This window comes from Epinephelus fuscoguttatus, linkage group LG20 (genome assembly GCF_011397635.1).
Source record: "Epinephelus fuscoguttatus linkage group LG20, E.fuscoguttatus.final_Chr_v1".
In the NCBI taxonomy this organism is placed as follows: domain Eukaryota; kingdom Metazoa; phylum Chordata; class Actinopteri; order Perciformes; family Serranidae; genus Epinephelus; species Epinephelus fuscoguttatus.
In genome coordinates, this window is record NC_064771.1 from 36,813,883 (window position 1) to 36,834,873 (window position 20,991).

The 20,991-nt window shown below is 44.0% G+C and overlaps 1 protein-coding gene across 1 annotated transcript in view; it reads right to left on the minus strand.

Annotated features, from left to right (window-relative positions):
- Window positions 1-533: 533 nt before the first annotated feature.
- Window positions 534-20,991, minus strand: part of htra1b (HtrA serine peptidase 1b) — a 36,351-nt gene continuing 15,893 nt past the window's right edge. Inside the window, exons 5-10 of the mRNA XM_049563345.1 lie at window positions 5,579-5,773; window positions 4,994-5,026; window positions 3,909-4,023; window positions 3,234-3,291; window positions 2,449-2,544; window positions 534-1,200 (exon numbers count right to left, since the gene is read on the minus strand). Coding sequence (XP_049419302.1) covers window positions 1,032-1,200; window positions 2,449-2,544; window positions 3,234-3,291; window positions 3,909-4,023; window positions 4,994-5,026; window positions 5,579-5,773 — 666 coding nt within the window. The 3' untranslated portion in view covers window positions 534-1,031. The remainder of the gene's footprint in view (window positions 1,201-2,448; window positions 2,545-3,233; window positions 3,292-3,908; window positions 4,024-4,993; window positions 5,027-5,578; window positions 5,774-20,991) is intronic.

Genomic DNA, 20,991 nt, shown 5'->3' on the forward strand with positions numbered 1-20,991 from the left:
TGACCTTTGACCTTTTCGATATTAAATGTCATCACTTCCTTATTTAATCCCGTTGGACATTTATGTGAAACTTTTGCCATTATTAGGGTATGCATTTTTGAGTTATGACCAAAAACATGTTTTGTGAGGTCACACTGACCTTTGACCTGCGACCATCAAAATCTAATCCGGTTATTCTTTAGTCTAAGTGGACGCTTGTGCCAAATTTACAGAAATTCCCTCAAGGCGTTCTTGAGATATCGTATTCACAAGAATGATACTGATGAACAGGTGTATGTACTTGTGCTCCCCCAAAATCTACACCCATGATTATGGTGGTTGCTATGGACACTGTGAAACTAATGTGGACACATTCTGATGTAAGACTTGAGTTCCATGATGACTATTTGTCTTTCACAAAAAAAAGATTTATGAAAATATGAAAGTGCAGCGTGCGGGATCAAGAGCTCGTACAAAACTCTGTTAAGCTCACTGCTAGTTTCTTTTGACTGACTGTCGTTACATTGACATTGATTAGTCAATAAAGACGACACTTTTGAAAATAATTTTATTCTCTTTTTTGAAAAATTGTCATCAAACACAAAGAGACAAAAATACAATAAAAAATATTCCATCAAGAACATAACACAACAAAACAGAACTACGGTAACCTGCAGTAACCTCTTGGTAGCGACAGATGGCGTTAGTAGAATATAAAAGGTCAGTGATGACGGAAAGTAAATTGGGATTAGACGAAAAATGGAACTAACATGAGAAGCATGACGACAGGGCGGAAGCTTCAGATCCCAGAGTCATGAAGTCGGAGCTTTGAAGGTGTGTGCGAGCCTAACAGCATGGAAGAGTAGTAGTGCTCATAATTACAAGTTCTTAAACGCAGTAGGTGTGGCCCCAGACACACACACACACACACCCCCCTCTATTGGTTGCTTGGTTTTTCAAAGTGTTCATGATTGGTTGAAAAACACTGAGAGCCAGCTCGGGATTGGTTAAAGGGTTGGGTGATTGATTGTTTGCTCATTCTAGCTGCGACGTCAAGGCTCGATCTCCTCGGGGACGATGGTGAGCATGACGTCCTCGTTGCCTCGCCTCACCACTGTTCGCAGCGTCTCGTCCTGCTTGATGGCGCCGCTGACGTCGCTGGCCGAGGTGATTCGCTCGCCATTGATGGTGATGATGACATCTCCCTCCTTCAGGCCAGCGCTGTCAGCGAAAGAGAGAAAGTGTTTTTCTTTAGCAGGATATCTTTCTGTTAAAATCTTTATTCATCATTATATATTCTGTCCCTGCAACCAAATCACCAAATAAATGCTGGCGTTGTACGTTTCTGCAAACCACAGATACGTTTCATCACTGTGGTTAGATCTAGGCACAAAAACACGAGAAAAGATCATGTTTTGGCTACAAGTACCCAGTTTTCGGGGAGATAATCTGGCAGGAAACAGCAATGCCTCCATCAAAAACACCTACTTTTTGTGACGCTATCTTGGCAGGAATGCAGCAATGTCTTGGTAAAAAAACAACTGCTTTTTATCGCACTGTTTCAGCAGGAAATGCAGTGATGTCGTAATAGAAAAACAACCACTTTTTCTGGCACTATCCAGCAGGAAACACAGCTCCTGCAAATGTAACCTACGTGTGGTTTGCAGAAACATACAATCCCAACTGGGCTGTTCCCTGAAATTATCTTAATTATCTTCCACTTGTGTTGCTTCTAAAATCCGTGACAACCCATTTTCTCCTAGACTAACTCTGTCTGTTCATGTTGTCATGAATATATAATATCATAGAGAAGTACTTCAGATTTGAAGTTTTCAGAGGCTTTGCTTTAATAAATACATTTCTGTTCCTTAAACGTAGAGGCTCGAGGGCAGAGAGGATGCTCGACTTGGACTGAAGCAGTTTGTCCTCCCTGCCAGAGGGAGTTGGACAGTGTGGGTGGGAAACATTCATGACTCTGCCTTCACTGCCAGCTTTCATCCTGCGTCCACAAGCAAAACAGCAGCTTTAAAACCAGAAGTGAAGTTTCCAAATCCTGCAGTCTGAAAGTTCACATCTAATAAATGTCCTTTCAGTAAGGTCAGATCCTCATCCTGACTCACAAACCCACCAAACAACAAGAAAACAAACTCTACCTGCGACTTTCTCCGGTGCAGCGTCAACTAGCTTTAATGTGGATACCACACATCTTTCCAGCGACAAAGCAGATTCTGCAGCAGTGAGTGTGGAACCAGCCAACCCTTCTATCTGTCTCTGAGTGTCAACTTCACGATGTGGAAAATGTGCCGAACTTGTGCCATTTATTGGCATGAAAAAATTAAAGTTGCTCCAGATGATTCATGCAGAATTACACATCCTCAAATCTGTTAAAGCTGCCTGTTGTTGATTTGACATATTGGGCAGTGAACTCCAGATAATGTGGGAACAAGAAGGAATGAGAGAGACACTCACGCCTCAGCTGGAGTCCGGCTGATGACCTCAATGACGTACGCCCCCGAGGTGACATCTGGGAAGTCTGAATGCCGCTCCTTCAGCTCCTTGGCCAGCCTGATGGGAGGAAAACAGGAGCTCTTAATTAAACTGGAGGGGATGATGCATCGTGACTCATTTGAAATTCCGACATGCGAAGCATCGCCCTGATTAATCGGGACACTTTCAAGCTTGGAAAAGCTGCAACCTCAGCAGTACTGGGCTGATTTTAATGAAGCTGATTGGTCCACACAGGACAGCTGTATCACTGAGTCAACATGTTTAATCAGAGTCAGCAGATTCTTCTGAACACCAGCTCACAAGATCAGGCATCCCTCCTATACCTAACAGGACTCCGTTCAGTGCAAGCTTTAGCTTAAGATAAAAGTTATTCACAGAGCGTCTCAGACCTTAAAAGAGATCTTAGTTAAAAAACTGTTTGGAGCAGCAAAGAGGACTTTTATTTCTTTGTCCAAGGGATGTCGCATGTTGTAAAGCCCTCTGAGGCTAAATGTGATTTTTGGTTTTATAATTAAAACCACATTGAACTGAATTAAGGTGAAGTTAGTGACTCTTTTGGTTATATGAATTTCTTTGATTTGAAACACACCCAGCAGCTCTTCCCCCTGTCGTCCACCTCCACTGTCTCATTAATGAATCACTTTATTTGACCACAAACACCTAGTTTTATGTAGCGTCCCTTTCCCTTTATGAGCTGTGGGTGGTAACAACGTCTGGAGCATGACATCATCAGAAACAGAACTTACGTTGGAGTGAGACTCATCATTCTGACGCCGATGTATTTCTTCTTCTGTAATGTTTTACCTGCAGAGCAAAGAGAAACATGCTGTGACTGATGTAAGGCTCATCACCTCATTCTTTCACTCTGTGAAGTGGAGCTACCGTCCCAGCTGGACGAGGACATCTAACTGGCCTACTGTCCTTGTCCCAGTGTACAAGCACGGGAGGGGAATCCATTTATTGAGCCAAGTATGTGCGACTCCTCTACGATAGGTGGAGATATGCCCCCTTTCAGCTTGTTAGTATTGGACCTTTTTCCTGTTGACCTATTACGTCACAGACCAAACAATGGACAAACAAGTTAGCTACGGTTAGCTAGCAGCTAACTGCTACCATGGTGGACAACTTTACAGCTCTGTACATTTGGTCCGTCCAAAAAGTCACGGCTCTGGATGTAGATTTCTCCATGTTGTTACCGGCTTCTTCTTCTCTTGCACATTTAATGCTATTGGACTTCCGGGTCAAAGCCCGGGGCGGAAACTGTGGAGCATGCTCAGAGCGCCTCGGCCAGTTTGGGTCTGATTGACTGTATACATGCAGGAGTCACATGATCTGGGTGTGTTAGTCCCACTGTGACAAATTTAGGACCATTTCAGTCACACTGACAGGTTTTAGTCGGAGAGAGTCAAAGAGCTACGAACCTTTGGCCTGTCTGTCATGTGACTCTGCCAGGAACTGTCTGATTTTGTCCGAGGGGATGGCGAAGGAGATTCCTGCTGTGACCTTCAGAGTGTTGATGCCGATCACTTCTCCATCCTGCAGGACACACACACACACACGGTCATTTTGTTGTGTTCCTCAAATGCCCCACAGTAATGTCACTGTTTAACTGATGCCACATTGTTCTTCAGTAACACGGTCGGCTCAAACCAAACCCATAATCAGAGTCAGCTGCAGACTGCGACCGTCTGCCAAGGATTACCTAAACTCTTTATTTACATTTGTTAACTGGAACTTTATGGGCCCTGGTGTTTGTTTATATGAGATTACATATATCTGTGTTTCGCAACATGTGGACGTCGTCCCAGTAAAAAGAAACTCTGTTTTAAGACTCTGAGAGGTGATGGAAGATTTAAATGAACTCTATTCTCAGGGTGGCGACTTCTTTTTCCATCTGAGACGCCAAAAACAAGAGGTGACATAACATGATCGTTTATCATCAATACCAAACATGTACAACTGTACGCCTCCGCGCACCAGTAGAGTTACAGTTACAGTTTCCATCCATGTCTGTGAAAATATGGACACCTCACACCTCAAAGTACACCAGGACGTACTTTGAGGTCCTCGGGCAGAGGGCCCCGAGGCTCTGGAACAGTCTGGCCGAGTCAGTCATCTCTTTTAAGTCCCTTCTTAAAACATTATCTTATCTGAGAGCCTTTCTTGATTTCACCTTAGTTTTAAGTTCATTTAAACTGTCTTTGATTTCCTCAGTTTTTACATACTAAAGTGTTTTTATCAGTTCTTTTAAAAGTTGTGTGGACAACTGCATCAAATCTACAGAAATTCCCTCAAGGCGTTCTCAAGATATCGTGGTCACAAGAATGGGACTGATGGACAGGTGTGCGTACTTGCGCCCTAAATACTGAGGGGGACATGTCCCCTGCGTCCCCCCTGAAATCTACACCCATGGTTATGGTGGTTGCTATGGATGCTGTGAAACTAGTTTTGCACTGTGGACCAATGTAGCCATGACACATTCTGATGTGAGTCTTCCTTCACTCACCAGATTGACCAGTGGTCCTCCTGAGTTGCCGTACTGCAAGAAATCAGAAACAAAGAATATAAAAACAAAGAAACGAAACATTTGAGCAAGTTGTTTCTGACATGAAATGCAGATCAACGAGGCATCACTGTGATAACAATGAACAGTTCCTCCATCAATAGACTTACATGACCTCATGTTACATCTGCATGCTGTTTGTAAATGTTGGCATTGTGCTTTTCTGCAAACCACAAATATGTTACATTTGTACAGTAATATATGTGGTTAGTGTGTGGTTAGGTTTAGGCACAAAACCCACTTGATTATTATTGTTAGAAAAATATCATATTTTGGCTTAAAGTACCAACTGTTTCAGGGGAACAAGCAGCAGGAAAAGCAGGAGCCGGAGCTGCATCATTTACATAAACATGCAAATCATTTGGATCCAGTCAGACTCAGTTTTGGGAGCAGAACTGCTGAGCCACGAAAGCCTCAAAGTCTTTTTGTTCCTCCCACAGACATTTTTCCAACCTCCCCAGCCTCAGGGCCTGTCTGTCTGTCTGTCTGTCTGTCTGTCTCTATCTGTCTGTCTGTCTAATCACTCACGTTGATGATGGCGTCGGTCTGGATGTAGTCCATGTCAGAGTTGCGGAGGCCCAGCTCTTTGCCTCCTCTCTGGGTGGTGCTGACGATGCCGGTGGTGACGGTGTTCTGCAGGGAGAACGGGCTGCCGATGGCGACCACAAACTCGCCAGGACGAAGGTCCGCTGACCGGCCGAGGAGCAGCACCGGCAGCTTCATCTGCTCCACCAAGACACACAGGGGAGGGAGACAGAGAGAGAAGTACGGTTAAAGAAAGGATGCAGCCAGAGATACTACTGAGTTTTCTCTTTCCTGTTAGTGTTCAAGGGAGACGCCAAAGACAACAAAGAGTTAACGGTTGAATCCAGTCCTTAAGTTTTTGTGTTTTTGGTTTGGAAAGAATAAAAAAAGAGACATGATCCTCTCTTTAAATGCTGCCGGAGGACGCTGTGGTTTTCATCTGAATCTGGTGGAAAATAATAGACTCAGAGGAACATGCATGATGAACGAAGTCTGAAGGAACACCAGCATAGTCAGCTGGCAGGGGACACACACACACGCACTCAGAGGTAAACAGCAGTTTATTCTCTCTAAGCTGTTGGAAACAGACGTGGATTTCCTGTGGAGAGCTGAGTCAGCTCCTCTCTAGTCACAACTCAAACTGTAAAACACCACAAACGTCGGCTCAGTTCAGTCGAGGCAACAAACTCCACGGCTGAAAAATAAAGCCAACGCTGAAGTGCCAAAACCTGTAGTTCCTCTAATGTCCACTTGAGGCTGGCTCCAAGAGTCCCCACAGGCCCTCATGTTACAATGTAGACATAACATGTTTACAGGCTGTTTGGTCTCTGTAGATAATATCAATATTCATGACGACTGTAAGGAGGTGAATTTTCATCTTTTTACATTTTATTAAGGCTTAAAGTTGTGCATAATTTAGGGCGGGGCCTCTTTGATTGACAGGGGACCTTTCCCAAACCACCCTACACCGTGACTCCGTGTTTCCGTGATAACACAGAGGGTCCTCCACACTGAGTGTCGTCACAAACCAACCAGTGAAGAGTGGAAGTGAGCTGTAAAACCCTCCGACAGTGAGTCCGCATAGATGCCAACTTACTGAGCATGTGCAACGCCATATTGTGTTTGTCATGTAAGACGCTCTGCTCTCTGTTGTGGACCTTAGACTAATGACTAAGGAGAAATCTGGACCCACCAGTTGGTAATCACTGGACTAGGACGGGGGTCCTTTATGCCTATGTTTAAACTGGCTGCTGCTGCTGTAGGACGTCTCTGCCAGCCTGTCTACATGCAAATAAAAAAGAATATGGCCAGAGAGATGAATCACGTCCATGTGTCACTGTTACAGCGTGAGATGGGCAAAGAAATCCACAACGAGTCCAGCTGGTTAACTCTGTGATTCCGTTTCTGCTCTGATGAACCGGATCAGAACTCTGAGCTTTTCCATCCTGTCGCTGCGATTTCCAGAAGAGCTGAGTGCTCCTGAAGGTGACACAGTTCATGTTGCCACTGCATGTGAGGATCCCAGCAAAGATTTTAATAAGTAATAATCTGTTTAAATAGACTTAAGTAGAGTTTTATTACTCTGCAGCTGGATCAGTGTCACAATGTCTCCCGGTTTTATTAGAGCCAGGAAACACGACTGGAAACACGACTGGAGAGCGCTGTTTGCTCTGCTGCTGCTGAGTGTTATTAGCCAGTAGACAGACACACACTCACACACACACACAGAGGCATGTGCCAAACATATTAAAAATTAATTTTATAGAGTGTTTTCCTTGATTTTACAGGATAAAAGTGACCTGAGCTCCTGCAGTTTGGCAACAACCCAGTCAGCCTCCACAGATGTTGCTTTAAAGCCACACAGGTCCCTTGATGCAGGTAAAAGTATAAATGTCAAATATATTTTTAACAGCTCTGAAAACTTGTATTCTCAATTAGCTTCTGACAAAGTTACAACAGTTTTTGGATATTTAACGAGAGACTTTTTTCTTTGGTTCTAACTGGCCGTCCCTCTCCTGAAATCCTTGGCATTATTTTCTATTTTCAGTTATTACTCGTTTATTTCTGTGTGTGCATGTTGCTGTCTGTTGTGGTATGTGTGCAAGACAAACTGTTCAAACAAGTTGCCCCTGGTGGGGTTAATAAAGTTGTCTGAATCTGAACCTGCTTCTGACTGACTGGTGTCACTGCTCCATAACGGCTAGACTGTCTGTCCGACGCTTTCCCCACCCGAAGTATCGCCAAAAGACCTTGTTTGTATGTTTATGTCCTTGTGCAACAAAAGCACGTGGTTACATTAAGAAAAAAAGCATTTATATGGGAAGTGAACAGCTGCCTCCTGGGTGAAAGTCCAGGGTTTGTTGGATCCGTCCACCTCCGCCCTGTAGGGACTTTTCAGCTCCCTACGCTGTTACCAGCAGCGTTACAAACTTACCTATCATACCGTCGTGCAAGGTGCCACTTTGCATCAGTGTCTGAGGCTGAAATCGCTGACAAAACAGCGATATCTGACAACACGGGAATGAGAACGGGCTGGTCTCTTTGTTGAGGTGATATCAGCAGAGTCACAGGCTGAAATTACGAGGTCTTATGTTGTAATTATGTGATCCTGACAGTGGTTACTTGATATTTCAATGCTGAAAAACAAAAAAGTTATTGAATTTTAAAATGGGTCGCATTGCACTTTTATGACGGTCCAGACGTTCAGTTTGTTGTGCTCTCAACTGCATCGTCATTTTGATTATTTTCAGTTGAGTAAAACTATGAAATATCTGCCTGCATCCAAGAGATCCCCACACTGGGAGAAATCAAGGGTTTGATTCGGGGCTAGTGAAGATAATAGACGAACAGCTAGCCCCTTCGTCATGTATTGCCGCTTTGCTGTTGCCTTTCACGTCTCTGTATGATGCATTAGATATCCTTAGTCATCTGCTGTTTACATTTTGGGACGCCAACAACAAAAGCACGTGGCAACTTGATTGTCCCATCAACAGTTTTACAGATTCTTTATCATGATGGGGAAGACGGTTTTGATCCACAGGGGATTTGGAGTCTGGAGTGGTTTGGCCACTGGAACAAACTCGCCGTTCAGTATCCAGCTCCTCAGAAACATCTACAGTACGATCTTCAGACGCTCTGGCTGCAGCCCTCGCCGTGCTGTTTGCTGATTGGCACGAGCCGCCTGCTGCACGCCGTCCTACTAACCTACTTCAGCTCCAGATGTGACACCGAGCAGAAAAACTGAGACATGAAGCAGCCGTGATGTTCAGACCCAACTTTCATCAACGCTACACTCCACCGAGTGTGACAAGCCCCTGTTTGTGTGTGTGTGTGTGTGTGTGTGTGTTTGCATCTTGTTTCCCTGCTGATGACAGACACATGTGTTGCCCATTTCCTCTGTTAAGTAACAAGACTCTGACCCACTTTCTGCGGAGTGAGGGAGAGAGCGGAGGTGGAAACATACTGTACGTACCGAGGGAGAAGGAGAGGAAGGAGGAACAAGGTGAGAAGGTTGTGACAGATATTTTACGTCTCAGAGCGGCTGTTGAGTGATGAAGACGTTTCCAGGTTAAACACAAACTGAATTTCTTCTGCATGTCTCGCAGTTTGACTGACGTGCATTAAAAGCATAAAAGCCACAGGTATGCTCAACACATCTGTACATGACAAACACTCTGAGTATGTGCATTGGTGTCAAAGTGTGTGTGAGAGACAGAGTGTGTGTCCCGAGGTCTGGATGAGTCACTGCATAATGAAAAAGCAAAATAAAATGTGGAGCCTGAAACAGAAGCCAAAGTGAGAACTGACAGCAGCTGCACTGAACCTCTCATGTACCTCGATACGCTTCATCCAGAGCACTAAAGTTCAATCTCAAACATGGTAACGCTTAAAGGACAGCTGACACTGTATCACCTCACAGAAGGAAGCGTGCATCTACTGCTAGCTAACGTTGCACCTCAGCCAAGGACGCTGTTAATGTTTACAAATCGCACCATCACGAGCACGAACCTCTCGTCCATGAGTAGATGCACACTTTCTTTTGCACAGTGATACGTTTGGCAGGTGTAGTTCAACAGAAAGAAAATAGTTCTCACCATGTTTCTTTTCCTAAACCTAACCTCTGTAACTTCACATTGAAGACATAAAGTCATCCACGGGATGCTAATTCCTAGGATATCTCATAGATATCATACAAACTGCTGTTTTAGGATACTCTGGATGATGATGGAGCCTCTGGGGGCGAATATTTCAGGCTGATCCAGTGTAACCACCAGATATGAGCACCTAGATTTCCTCTTCCATACTCTGCTTATTTCATGTAATCTCTATGAACAGCTATCTGAGCATGAATGCAGATAAATTAAAAAAAACCCAATGCTAATACAAAGATAACTTGACATCAGACGTGAGCTGATGGATTCTTTCCCAGGCTGTTCACTAATTTTCTGGATGTTTTCCTACAAAAAGCAACGCACCTAAATTCGTACATATCCCATGTATTTTGAAAGGCTGTGATCACGTGATCAACGCGCTGACGGCAGTGAACAAGGAAGCGGTCCCGAGCGCTTGAACGGAGGCAGGTTGGGGCGGTGGATGGGTCACAAAAGAACGGACTTTAGCCCAGGACATCATGTGTTCAGATCTGTGTGAACTTTGAGTCACTTTAAGAAACTACCTCACTGCCACCTCTTTTACACTGCCAGATTTTCAGTGAACGTTGGGCCGTTTTGCCGGCAAGCTGCGAGCATTTAGACACACAGAGCCGGATTGGCGAGTTGATCTGAGGTGCCCAATTTTCCGCCTCGTAGAGTAGACATATTGGCGGAACCTTTCTGGTTTTAACAGAAGGAGGCGGCCTTCTGCAACAGGAGGGGCTGTTGATGACTTGTGGGAGGAGCTGTTGATGACGCCGCACGTGCGAGCCACTGGCGGTGGATAAACAGGAAACAGCTGATAGCAGGAATTAGTGAGCAGCTAGTAGCAAGAGGGAAACACAAACCTAACAGACACTGTAAAGATGAGCAACTGGGGAGACAAGGATAAACAAAAGTAGGTAGGTGGCATTTTGCTGCACTCCCCGATTTTGTTTTTATACTGCCAATGCTGAAAAAACACTGATTGGGCTTTCCTGCAAATTTGCACAACTCCTGTTTAAAAAAGGCTCATGTTTCTTTTCCTAAACCTAACCACAGTAACTTTAAGTTAATTATGTAACTGTACGTTAAAGACATAACGTCATTAGTGGGGCACAAATTCGTAGGCTATCATACAAACTGTTCTATGACAATACGTTGCCTCTGTGCGTCGTGTCTGACTCTAACATCTCTGACAGAGTGGAGAGAGGTGAGAACAGGCTGCTTTTTTAATCTGAGTGTGACTCAGCAGTTTCTTGTCATGTTCTTCATCACTGTGTGTCAGAATAAATTTAAACAAACCACCAGCTTCGCTGTAAAGAACTTGTAAACAAAGTCTGAACCTGAGTCGTTTATCAGTTTTATAGTAAATCCCAAAGACTGATTTAGTAATCTTAATGAGGTCAAACTTCGTCCCTCCCAAATCACCACTCAGCCCATAAACAAGGAGGTTATGAATGGATCCATTCAGTGCTTCTAATCAGAGCTTTACTCCATTGCTTCAACATAAAGCTCCTCTGTTCGCCTGCACTCAACCCCAACCAGAGCACGCATCATCTGAAGCCATCGCCGGTCACACGGTGAGCTCCGCCCACTGCGTGTTTCTCACTCTGTGTTTTTCAGGATGACAGCACTTTGTCCGGGGTGAGATTACAAAGCAGAGGCGCCGCGTTCAGTCGTAATTTCTGATGCAGACACAGCACAGTGACACAAAGCAACCGAGCACAACAAGGAACAAAGCATCTTCCTCTCTCATCATCCTCTCCTTCTCATTACTGCTCTCTGTCAGTCCTTTCATCCAGCGTGAACACAACCTCGAGTACAGTGAGCATGTCGCAGCGTCAGAAAACCCTCACACAACCATTTCCCAGTCATTTCTTCATGCAGGTAAATTATCTCTGTTGCCATCAGGGTGCCGTCGTGTTTTACCTGCTAGTAAAATTAATCACGTTCAAAATCCGTCGCCTCTGCTCCGGAGGATTCTTTTTAACATTCCCACTGTTGGGAAGGTTTTTTAATCAGCTCTTTTATTGTGTGAATGATTTATAGATTTTATTCCAGATTTAAACTCCTTTGTTTGTACATCATATGTTGCTGTAGGTAGATTTGTAGTATTGGTTTTATTTGAGAGGGTTGTGAGATATGGATCATCACCTCTGCTGCACAACAGATCGGCTGAATTTTGTTTTTACCCCTCAAAGCACTAAAAATCCCGACAACAACTTTGTCAGTCTGATCCAATCCACAGGGAGTTTCTCATTGGATTTGGGACTACTGCAGAAAATAAACTCTGTGGCAGCAAACGTCTACGATACTTAAATATTTTGTTCAGCAGGATAACCTTCACTAATAAACACCACTTTTAAGATTTCTGAAGATGATATCTAAATGCAATTGCTAACATTAGACTATAAACAAACTACACCACAGTCACATGACCTCGATGTCGCTGACGCTCAGCTTCTTGTAATTTGATTTTGGACAATTACCACTTAGTCTCAATTAGCCGCTTGATAGCAACCGCCTTTTTTAGTCACATAAAAGCTTCACAGTGGGGCAGTTACTGATGTATTTTACGTCGTAGAACAAGATGTGAAAATCTCTTTAGCTTGTGTTAAAGCTGGATGAGACAGAAGTCTGTAAAAGACTAAATAAATAAATAATTAACCATCAGAATTTTAAATCCCCCCTCCTCCTGCAGCTCCTCACACTGCTCTCTCTGTTTATCGGACCACAAATGGGACAAGATCTAGCTGTTAGCCACCCCACGCTCTCTCCGCCTTACTCCCCGCCACTGTGGACGGCCTCCCTGGGAGGAGAGCGGGCAGCAACTCTGGAGACAGACCTTTGGTTGGTGGCTGCAGCACCTTGAATTAGAGCCAGGTGTCACAGCAGGCTGGTGTCCAGCAGCAGCATCAGGTCTAACTTGTGTAACAGCAGCAACAGAAAGTTTGCTGATGCAGTGGGGAGTCGGGGCTGTCCAGTCTGCTAGAGGTGGGCTTTGAGCTGGATTTGAGTGGCCGCTGACTGGGGGTCATCTCTGCAGCTGCTGCCGGCGCTCCTCCCGGTGAGGTGGTCTGTAGCGTCGGGGAGTGAGGCGCAGGACACACTGTGATGCGGGCCTCTAGCTAACGTAGACAGCTAAACTATTAGCAACGTTTTTTCTCCATCTCTGAAACGCTTTGCTGATATTGACACATGTTTTAGTTTGTTTACTGTCAGACTCTTTATCGCTTTGTCAGTCAACCTACAAGTCAAAATATGACGCTGTGGGTACCCTCCTGTGTCAGTTTTGGACGTTCAGGGACGGCGTGTCAGTCTACACTTGTTACATGCATTCAGGGCTGTTTCAAGACACTCTGGGGGCCCTAGGCAAGAGGCACCTTGGAGCTGGACTTCCCCGTCGCCGGTAAGCCTTATCTTGCAGCGTATTTGACAGGAATACGGCATCTGTGACCCCTGTTCAACCCACAACTGGCAGGATTTGCCTTTCGTTTCTGTTGCTGGTTGAAATCTGTACTTGCATAGTGTGCTGAATGATTTGTTTTGCTTGCGCAAGAGGGTGAGTGTCCATGCGCCGTTGCTCATGTGATTGGACTTTGAACTTATCCCACAGTAGTGGTACCGTAAGGTACCGTAGTACTACAGTACTCCAACAATGTTAGCGCGGGTGGCAACCAATCATGCGGGACATGGTCTCAATTTGCGTGACGCGTGAAAAGAGACAGAAATGCTGTGCAGTCCTGCACAGTGTGGGACGTCTGGTCACCCTACTTAGCCACTCGCAAGCAGCAGCTAGTAGGGGGCCCCATTAGGGGGGATTCCAACGTGTTGTCGTTGTTGCAGTGTCTATAGGAGTTCCATCATATTGTCATTGATATGGAACAATGTCAGCCGTTTCTGGGGGCCCCCTTCCAGCTCGGGGCCCTAGGCAATTGCCTAGTTTGCCTGTCCGGTTGCAACGGCCCTGCATACATTGTGTCTTTTTAAAATACAGTTCAGCTTTCACAGGAAATGCTCAGCTCCTGCTTGTTATGTGCATCCAGTCTTTTTCAAAGTAAACATACAACATCTGTAAAACATGCAACAAAACTCTGTGGTTAGTTTTAGAAAAAAACCCTGTCATGCTTTGGCTTTAAATTCACAAAGCAGACAAACAGCAGGCTCCTGGGTAAAAGTCCAGAGTTTGTCCACATCCAGCTCCCCTTCAGCCTGCCGGCGGTGTTACAAAGGGTGTGTATCTTACCGCAGGAGCAGGGTGTCTCTGTGCAGTGGTGTCTGATGCTGATGTCCACTGACAAAGCCTCTGTATTTGACGAGTTGGGGGGAGAATGGGCGGGGCTTTCACCATCTGAAGGGATGTGCACGCACATCTGCAACTGTACAACAGCCAATAGGAATGCACTCTCTCTGAAATGACCTGTGATTGGACAAAGTGTCCTCAAAACAAGAGGAGGAGCAGACGTCTAGTTTTCTCTCAGACCACAATATGCTCAAAGGTTACTGTGGGATTTTTGCCCACTGATGCCAAAATAAAACTGTCTACTGCAGCTTTAACCGCAGACTTTAAATTCAAACCCACTGACTCTGAGACAAGATGACTGAAGTGACAAAATGCAAACTCATTTCCAGGTTTTGGGGTCAAGGGAGGGACGGAGAGACAAACTGTGACACATATGGAGGTCTGATTCTGGGTTTAAAGCTGCTGTGATCATTTTTTTTATAAAATGAAAATATTAATAAAATCTTTGAGTTGAAAAATAACAGGAAAGCACAGAGAGTTCACAATCACTCCTCTCATCAAACTACAGTTAAAGGAGCTATATGTAAGAAATCTAAAGCAAATAGTCGTAAAATCCTCCTAATATGTCACAGAGACTAAGGAATAATGTTCATATAACACACTGATCTCACCGACAACAATAGCACAGCCAGAATATTCGCATTTAAAAAAATGTTTACGGTCCGCAAATCATGTTTATGTTTTGAATTTGTGTTTTGGCCGTGGGCAAACAAATCAGTCTCCAGCGTGCCGCTGTCCAGCAACCTCGACTCTGTACTCGTGGCAGTATTTTGAATTTGAGTGCAGTAACCGTTTTGGCCACATTCTTACATACAGCGCCTTTAATACCAGATGTTTGTTTCTGTCAGATCTCTGCATCTGAATCTCTGTGACTTTAAAAATGATGTCTGCAGCTCGCTCACAGTTCCTGCAGCAGCAGTGAGTAAATATTAGCGGTGGCAGTATGGATCAGATGCTGCCTGTTAAATCCTCTGATCAGATCAGCTGAGAGCAGCGTCTATAAGCCGCTCAGGGACACGTGTCATGGAAAATAATCGATGCTAGATGGAGATGGAATTTCACCGTTGGGCTTTACTGGGAGAGTCCAAACAACAGCAGAGAGCTCCTGTCTGCACATGCTCAGAGGACACCTGCCTCAGCCCGGGCCGACGGTGCTGACTGGAACACACACTTTAATAATGAGTAATGACTTATTATTGTGTTCAGTGGGGTTTACCCAAACTAATGGTCCCACCCTGACAGCAGACAGAGGGAGGTGTCAGTCAGGCTCAGGCTGAGAGAAGGTCTAATCAGGTCACACAAGTGAAAACACCTGGAAGACTTTATTTGTGCTCATCCATCCTACTGTTTCCTCCAATCAGCTGACTGTGGGTGTCCACTCTTCCAGTTATCCAGTCAAATTTCACCACGACCTTTATCAGCCAATCACGATGCTACTGCAAAACTTTAAATCTGCTCTCTCCTGCTGCTGTCAGCTGTCATTTGAGGCACAATAGTCGTGCCCTCCTCCACCCCGTTCACCTCCAGCCATCGTATCCAGACTCCAAGACTCATTCCTCTACTCATCCAGATCATCGGCATCTTCTCCACATCTTCTTCTCATCTTCACCACCACATATTTGAGTCATTTTGTACAATTTCAGTCCTACAACACTTGTTTTACCTAAAGATCACACCCAGACAGTTTGGATGTTGATCACAATCATATCTCCGAGGCAACGACGGAGAACTTGCAGCAACAAGAGAAGAACTGGGAGCAGACAGTCGGGGGTGAGCGCCATGGCCAACCATGTGAACAAAACCTGGATGTCTCTCCTGATAGTCACAAAGCAGAAGCTTATCTGCCCTGAACATGCAGCTACACGTCTGACTGCTTCGTCTGCAAACACTTCACTGGGAGCTGTTTAATGTTGACCTAATCTGTGCTGTGAGAACTATTCCTGAACAGGACAGACGCCACCATCAGACCCTTCTGTGATTTCCTTTCTCTTCTTCTGCGATTTGATCTTTGAAAAATGAGTCTCACATTTCACCTTTCACCGACATTATCTGGACGAGAAAACCTTTAAAACGACTAGACTAACTATTGGTGTTAGTGGCTGAATGTGTGTGTGTGTTGGGATGGATGTGTGTGAGGGTGGAGGGCTGTAAGTCATTAGTGCAGCAGTACAGTCGCCTCTTGGTTTCTGGGCGCATGTAAACCAAAACCACAAGTGCTGAGCAGTTCGTGGATTTCAGCACAATTTCATGCCCTGAAGCTCTGGTTACACCCGACCTCCCCGCCCAAACACGCTGAGGGAAACCATGATCGTCTCCGTCTGACCGAGAAACATCAACTCCCATCCTGCAGAGGATTTAGTTCGTGTCTGATCTCATTCTGCCCATCAAACATCGTATCTACAGTTCAATCTGACGAGACACACCTGTCTCACCTTAATTCAACTTTTCAGCATGTTTCAAACAACAGCAGAAAATATGAGATCCTTCACTGAGTGTCTGTCAAATGTCGACGCAGTGGAGCCTGCATGGCATGATGGGAAATTCATGCTTATATGAAAACACTTTTTTCATACTTGTTGTAGAGTTAATTTTGGCGTTGTGAGGAAAATATGCGATCACACTGAACATCAGGATAACAGCATGATAAACAGAAATTAAACTGCTAAAATACAATACGACTCCTTGAATTTAAAACATTAAAGGAAATTATTTCCAACATTATTTTAACTGAACAAATGAAGCTGAACACAAAAGGCAGCAATAAATAAAGACTGATTGACTTTAAAGATTTCTACTGACTCAAGTTATCCCTGACCAGTGCAATGCCAGACAAGAGGAGGTGCCGCCCCTACAGAACAACCATATTTTTACTCAATTTTTTAATTTATTTTTTTATCTTTGGATCATTTTTCTTTTATGTGCAATTCTTTATATCAAAAAAGGTGCAATTTAGCCACCTACATGGCCCATAGGAAGATTGCGCATTGTCTCTGAACGCAGCATCGCAGTTTTTCGTGATGTGTTTATTGCGTAAGTTGACATCACGATGACGATAAAAAACTGTTTAAAACCTGAACCAGAGTGTTTTTAACTGAATGTGATCATGTCAAAAACTTTATCCTTTTTTTTTTAATCGCAAGACAATATGAGACACAACAGAACAACAAGAACAGTGAATACAGGCCAGTAAATAAAGTGTTGTCAGGAGATAAGGGACAAGGTTTTCTTGTAATGTTTTCTTGTAATGATTAATTATAATGAAGTCAGGGGGAGTGTCCCCCCGCACACTCAGTGCCAGGGCATCATGGGAAAACTCCAGAACGGGTGACGAGAGTTGAGTAGTTGAGTTGTTGCATCTTATAGTTATTGATGTGAAGTTTGTGCAAAAATTTCATACTGTCATATTGATACAGCTGCAGGTTCCATATTGTTTTGTCCACAGGTTATTTATTTGTGTCATTATTATCATTATCATTCCAAATTGGTTATGTGTCTTTATTTTAACTTATATATGTTTCTTTATATCAACCTTATCATATCTTTGAGTAAAATAACCTGGAAGCTCAAACCTGAAATTTAAACATTGTTGAGTTTACAGTTACTGCACAGATTGTAGATTCAAACATATTTGTAACAGTAAAATGACATCACAGTTCTCTGCCGTTGTTTTTTGATTGTTCTGTCCTTTTGTTGTTTGTTATATTTTTATTTTTTGTTCACTTAATCAATTAATATTCTGACTGAACGTTCAGACCAACAGTGACCAGAGCTTCCAAAGCGGCAGATGTTGTTCATTTTCAATGAGAGCCCGGTCATCAGCCGCACGTCTTGGGCGAGCAAAGAGACCGGAGCGGCTCTGGAGGGGAGTTTAACTTTATGGTAATGAGCTCTGACGCGGTTCAGCGGCAACCAATCGGAACGCTGACGCGCTTCGATGAAGCGGGTCCCAGAGAACAAGCCATGTAACTTTGGTTCCTACAGCACACTGTGATTACTTGTGCTAATGTTCAATGATTCACGTGATGAGCAACCAGAGCTGCTACAAATATTTTTGACAGTTGTGATTCTTGGGCGTGTCTGCAACAGACTTTGCCTCTTTGGATGCTTCTGGTCTGAACGTACAGTTATTATTACTGTTCGACTGGTCATCAGTTACTTGAATGTGCTGTCATGTCATCTGTCATTGCAGCTGCTGACAACTGTCAAGCTGTCACCTGTCTGCGACTCAGCTGATGTGACGTATCAGATTGTGGGTCAGAACAGACAGTAATGCATGCTGACGGACCGGATGTGGTCGAACATCCTGGTACTTTTGGCATTTTTCTGCTCCAGTATGAGCCATCCAGACCTCTCAGGTCTTCAGGGACAGGTCTGCTTTGTGTCCCAACATGGAGAAGCAGTGTTTAGTTTTTATGCAGCTCTGCACCAAATCACACTGCTTTAAATCAAGGCTGAAAACTTTTGCTGCTGCCTTTTATTAAATCAAATAGTTAAATAGTATTACGCTGCACTGTAGTCTTTATTCTGCACTGCAACTTTATTCATGTATTTTCATCTCTGCGCTGAGATCTATTTTTATAGGTGATTTTTTAAATTGTAAATCATTTATTACTAATTTGACCTTTTATATCTTTTGTCTCCTCTTTACTCTTTTACCTTAAATCTGTATCCTTTATTGTGTTTGATATTCTATTGCTCTATAAAGCACTTTGAATTGCCCTGCTGCATAAAATGTGCTGTACAAATGAAGCTGCCTTGCCTGCCTATTGGGGGATACTAAATCTTTTTCTGGCATACTCTATGGTATGGTCGTACTGGGTTTGGGAACACATAGTTGCTTTCAGCTGATGGCAGTTCAAGATGGCAGGAAGGATGTGTGTGTAGATGGCATTAGCAGGTCTGAACTGGAGGAGGCAAAAAAAATAGTTTAGCATTACCTGAAACTCACCTTTACTTTAACTCAGCATGATGTGTTATTTCTGGATATTTCTTGAGTTTTTTTTTTATCGTAATGGACGATAATTTCTTTATTGTTGTGATTTTTGAGGATAGAAACAATATCACTTTTCATTTTGAGGTGAAGCTTGAAATAAATCACAAAAACAAAGAAAGAGTTTGTCTGTGGATCTGTAAACAGATTTAATGTCCACATTTTACGATATTAAGAAATAAGGATTATCCAATCTTTAATATTACGAAAGAGAATCCAGATCAGAGTTGTGTAATGCATCCTGTCTGCTTTCATAACCACAGCTGGACTTCATTTCCTTCATTTCACTGCCTGCTTTCTCCTAATCTGCCTATTTATAGATGCACAACTTTAATCAGTAACACTCAGGCTCAGACTGGCTGCTTTCATGCTGCGGTTCTTTATTTTGTTATTAAACTGGAAGTGGAGGATCTCAGACTCCTCAGGCAGTTTGGAATGAAACACAGAGGGATGATATACTGAGCACTTTGTCCTGGTGAGTCAATCTGGCACCAGAATATGTGTTTTTGTCCAGGAAAGTGGACGACATTCCTCTTAAAGTGACCTTGTGCAGGATGTTGCAGCCCTGACTGCCCAGCGTCGGTACGAAAAATGACACGCACACTGACCTTCTTATGCTAAAAAAATTTTTTTCCATTGCACGCATGTTGTGGAAAACCTCACTTCCTGTACCGGACCTGGACGTCCAGTCATTGCTGGACCAAAACAAAGCAAAAGAAAACCCAAATGAATCCACATGAAAACGTTTCCTCTGTCTCCACACCTCCTCCACAGATCCACTTCCATGAGTCATGATATTATTGTGCTGCGATTCCACCAACTGAAATAAAAACCAGCCTTTCCTTTTTGGGAATGCTCATGAAAAGCATACTTTCCTAAAGGGAACAAATACCTGAATTTGTGGTGAGAAGTCAGGAAAAAACCACGTCTGTCTGAGAGTTGAGGAGAGAGCACGAGAGGACACCAAGAGAGGAAGTCTCTAGAAGGCTGTAACCTAAAACAGAGGCAGACAGAAGCCTCACACACACAGCTCCCAGTAGATTACTGGGATAACCTTAAGGCATCGCCCGTCACTTCTCTACATTCAGGAACATTCCCATATCTTGCCTTTTCACACATGCTATAAAAATGCTGAAACAGATGGTGCAGCGACGGTCCAGCACTGATGTATGCAAACCGCCATAAAACAGACGAAGAAGAAGATGGGATGAGGCAGGTTGTACGCGTTGGAGGACGTCTTCAATCACCTATAAAAGCCTCGGCGTGAATGCTAAACTGTAAACAAGTCATAAAATACATCATCAGTGGAGTCTTGTGATTGGTTCGTTTGCTTCGCATGAAAGCATCTTTTGTCAAACCTAAACGTTTATGCACTTGTCCCTGCGGTGTTCAGGCTGAAGGCTGTGGTCATGTGACCAACATGCTGACGGGACTAAAGAAGGAAATAGTTTAAAGAGCGATTGGACCCATCCACCACCACTCCCATCCACCCTACCCGGACTTTCTGCACCTTAAGGGATAGTGCACCCAAAAATGAAAATTCAGCCATTATCTACTCACCCATATGCCGAGGGAGGCTCAGGTGAAGTTTTAGAGTTCTCACATCCCTTGTGGAGATTGATGGGGGCAGCGGCTAGCACACGTAATGGCAGACGGCGCCCCAGACTAACGTCCAAGAACACATAATTGAAACCGCAAAATATCTCCATACTGCTCGTCCGTAGTGATCCAAGTGTCCTGAAGCCCCGACATAAAAAGTTGTGTGGAAAAACCTTGGATCACTACAGACAAGCCGTATGGAGATATTCTGTGGATTCAATTATGTGTTCTTGGACATTAGTCTGGGGCGCCGTCAGCCTCCATTAGGTGTGCTAGCCGCTCCCCCTGCCGATCTCCGCAAGTGATGTGAGGACTCTAAAACTTCACCTGAGCCTCCCTCGGCATATGGGTGAGTAGATAATGGCTGAATTTTCATTTTTGGGTGCACTAT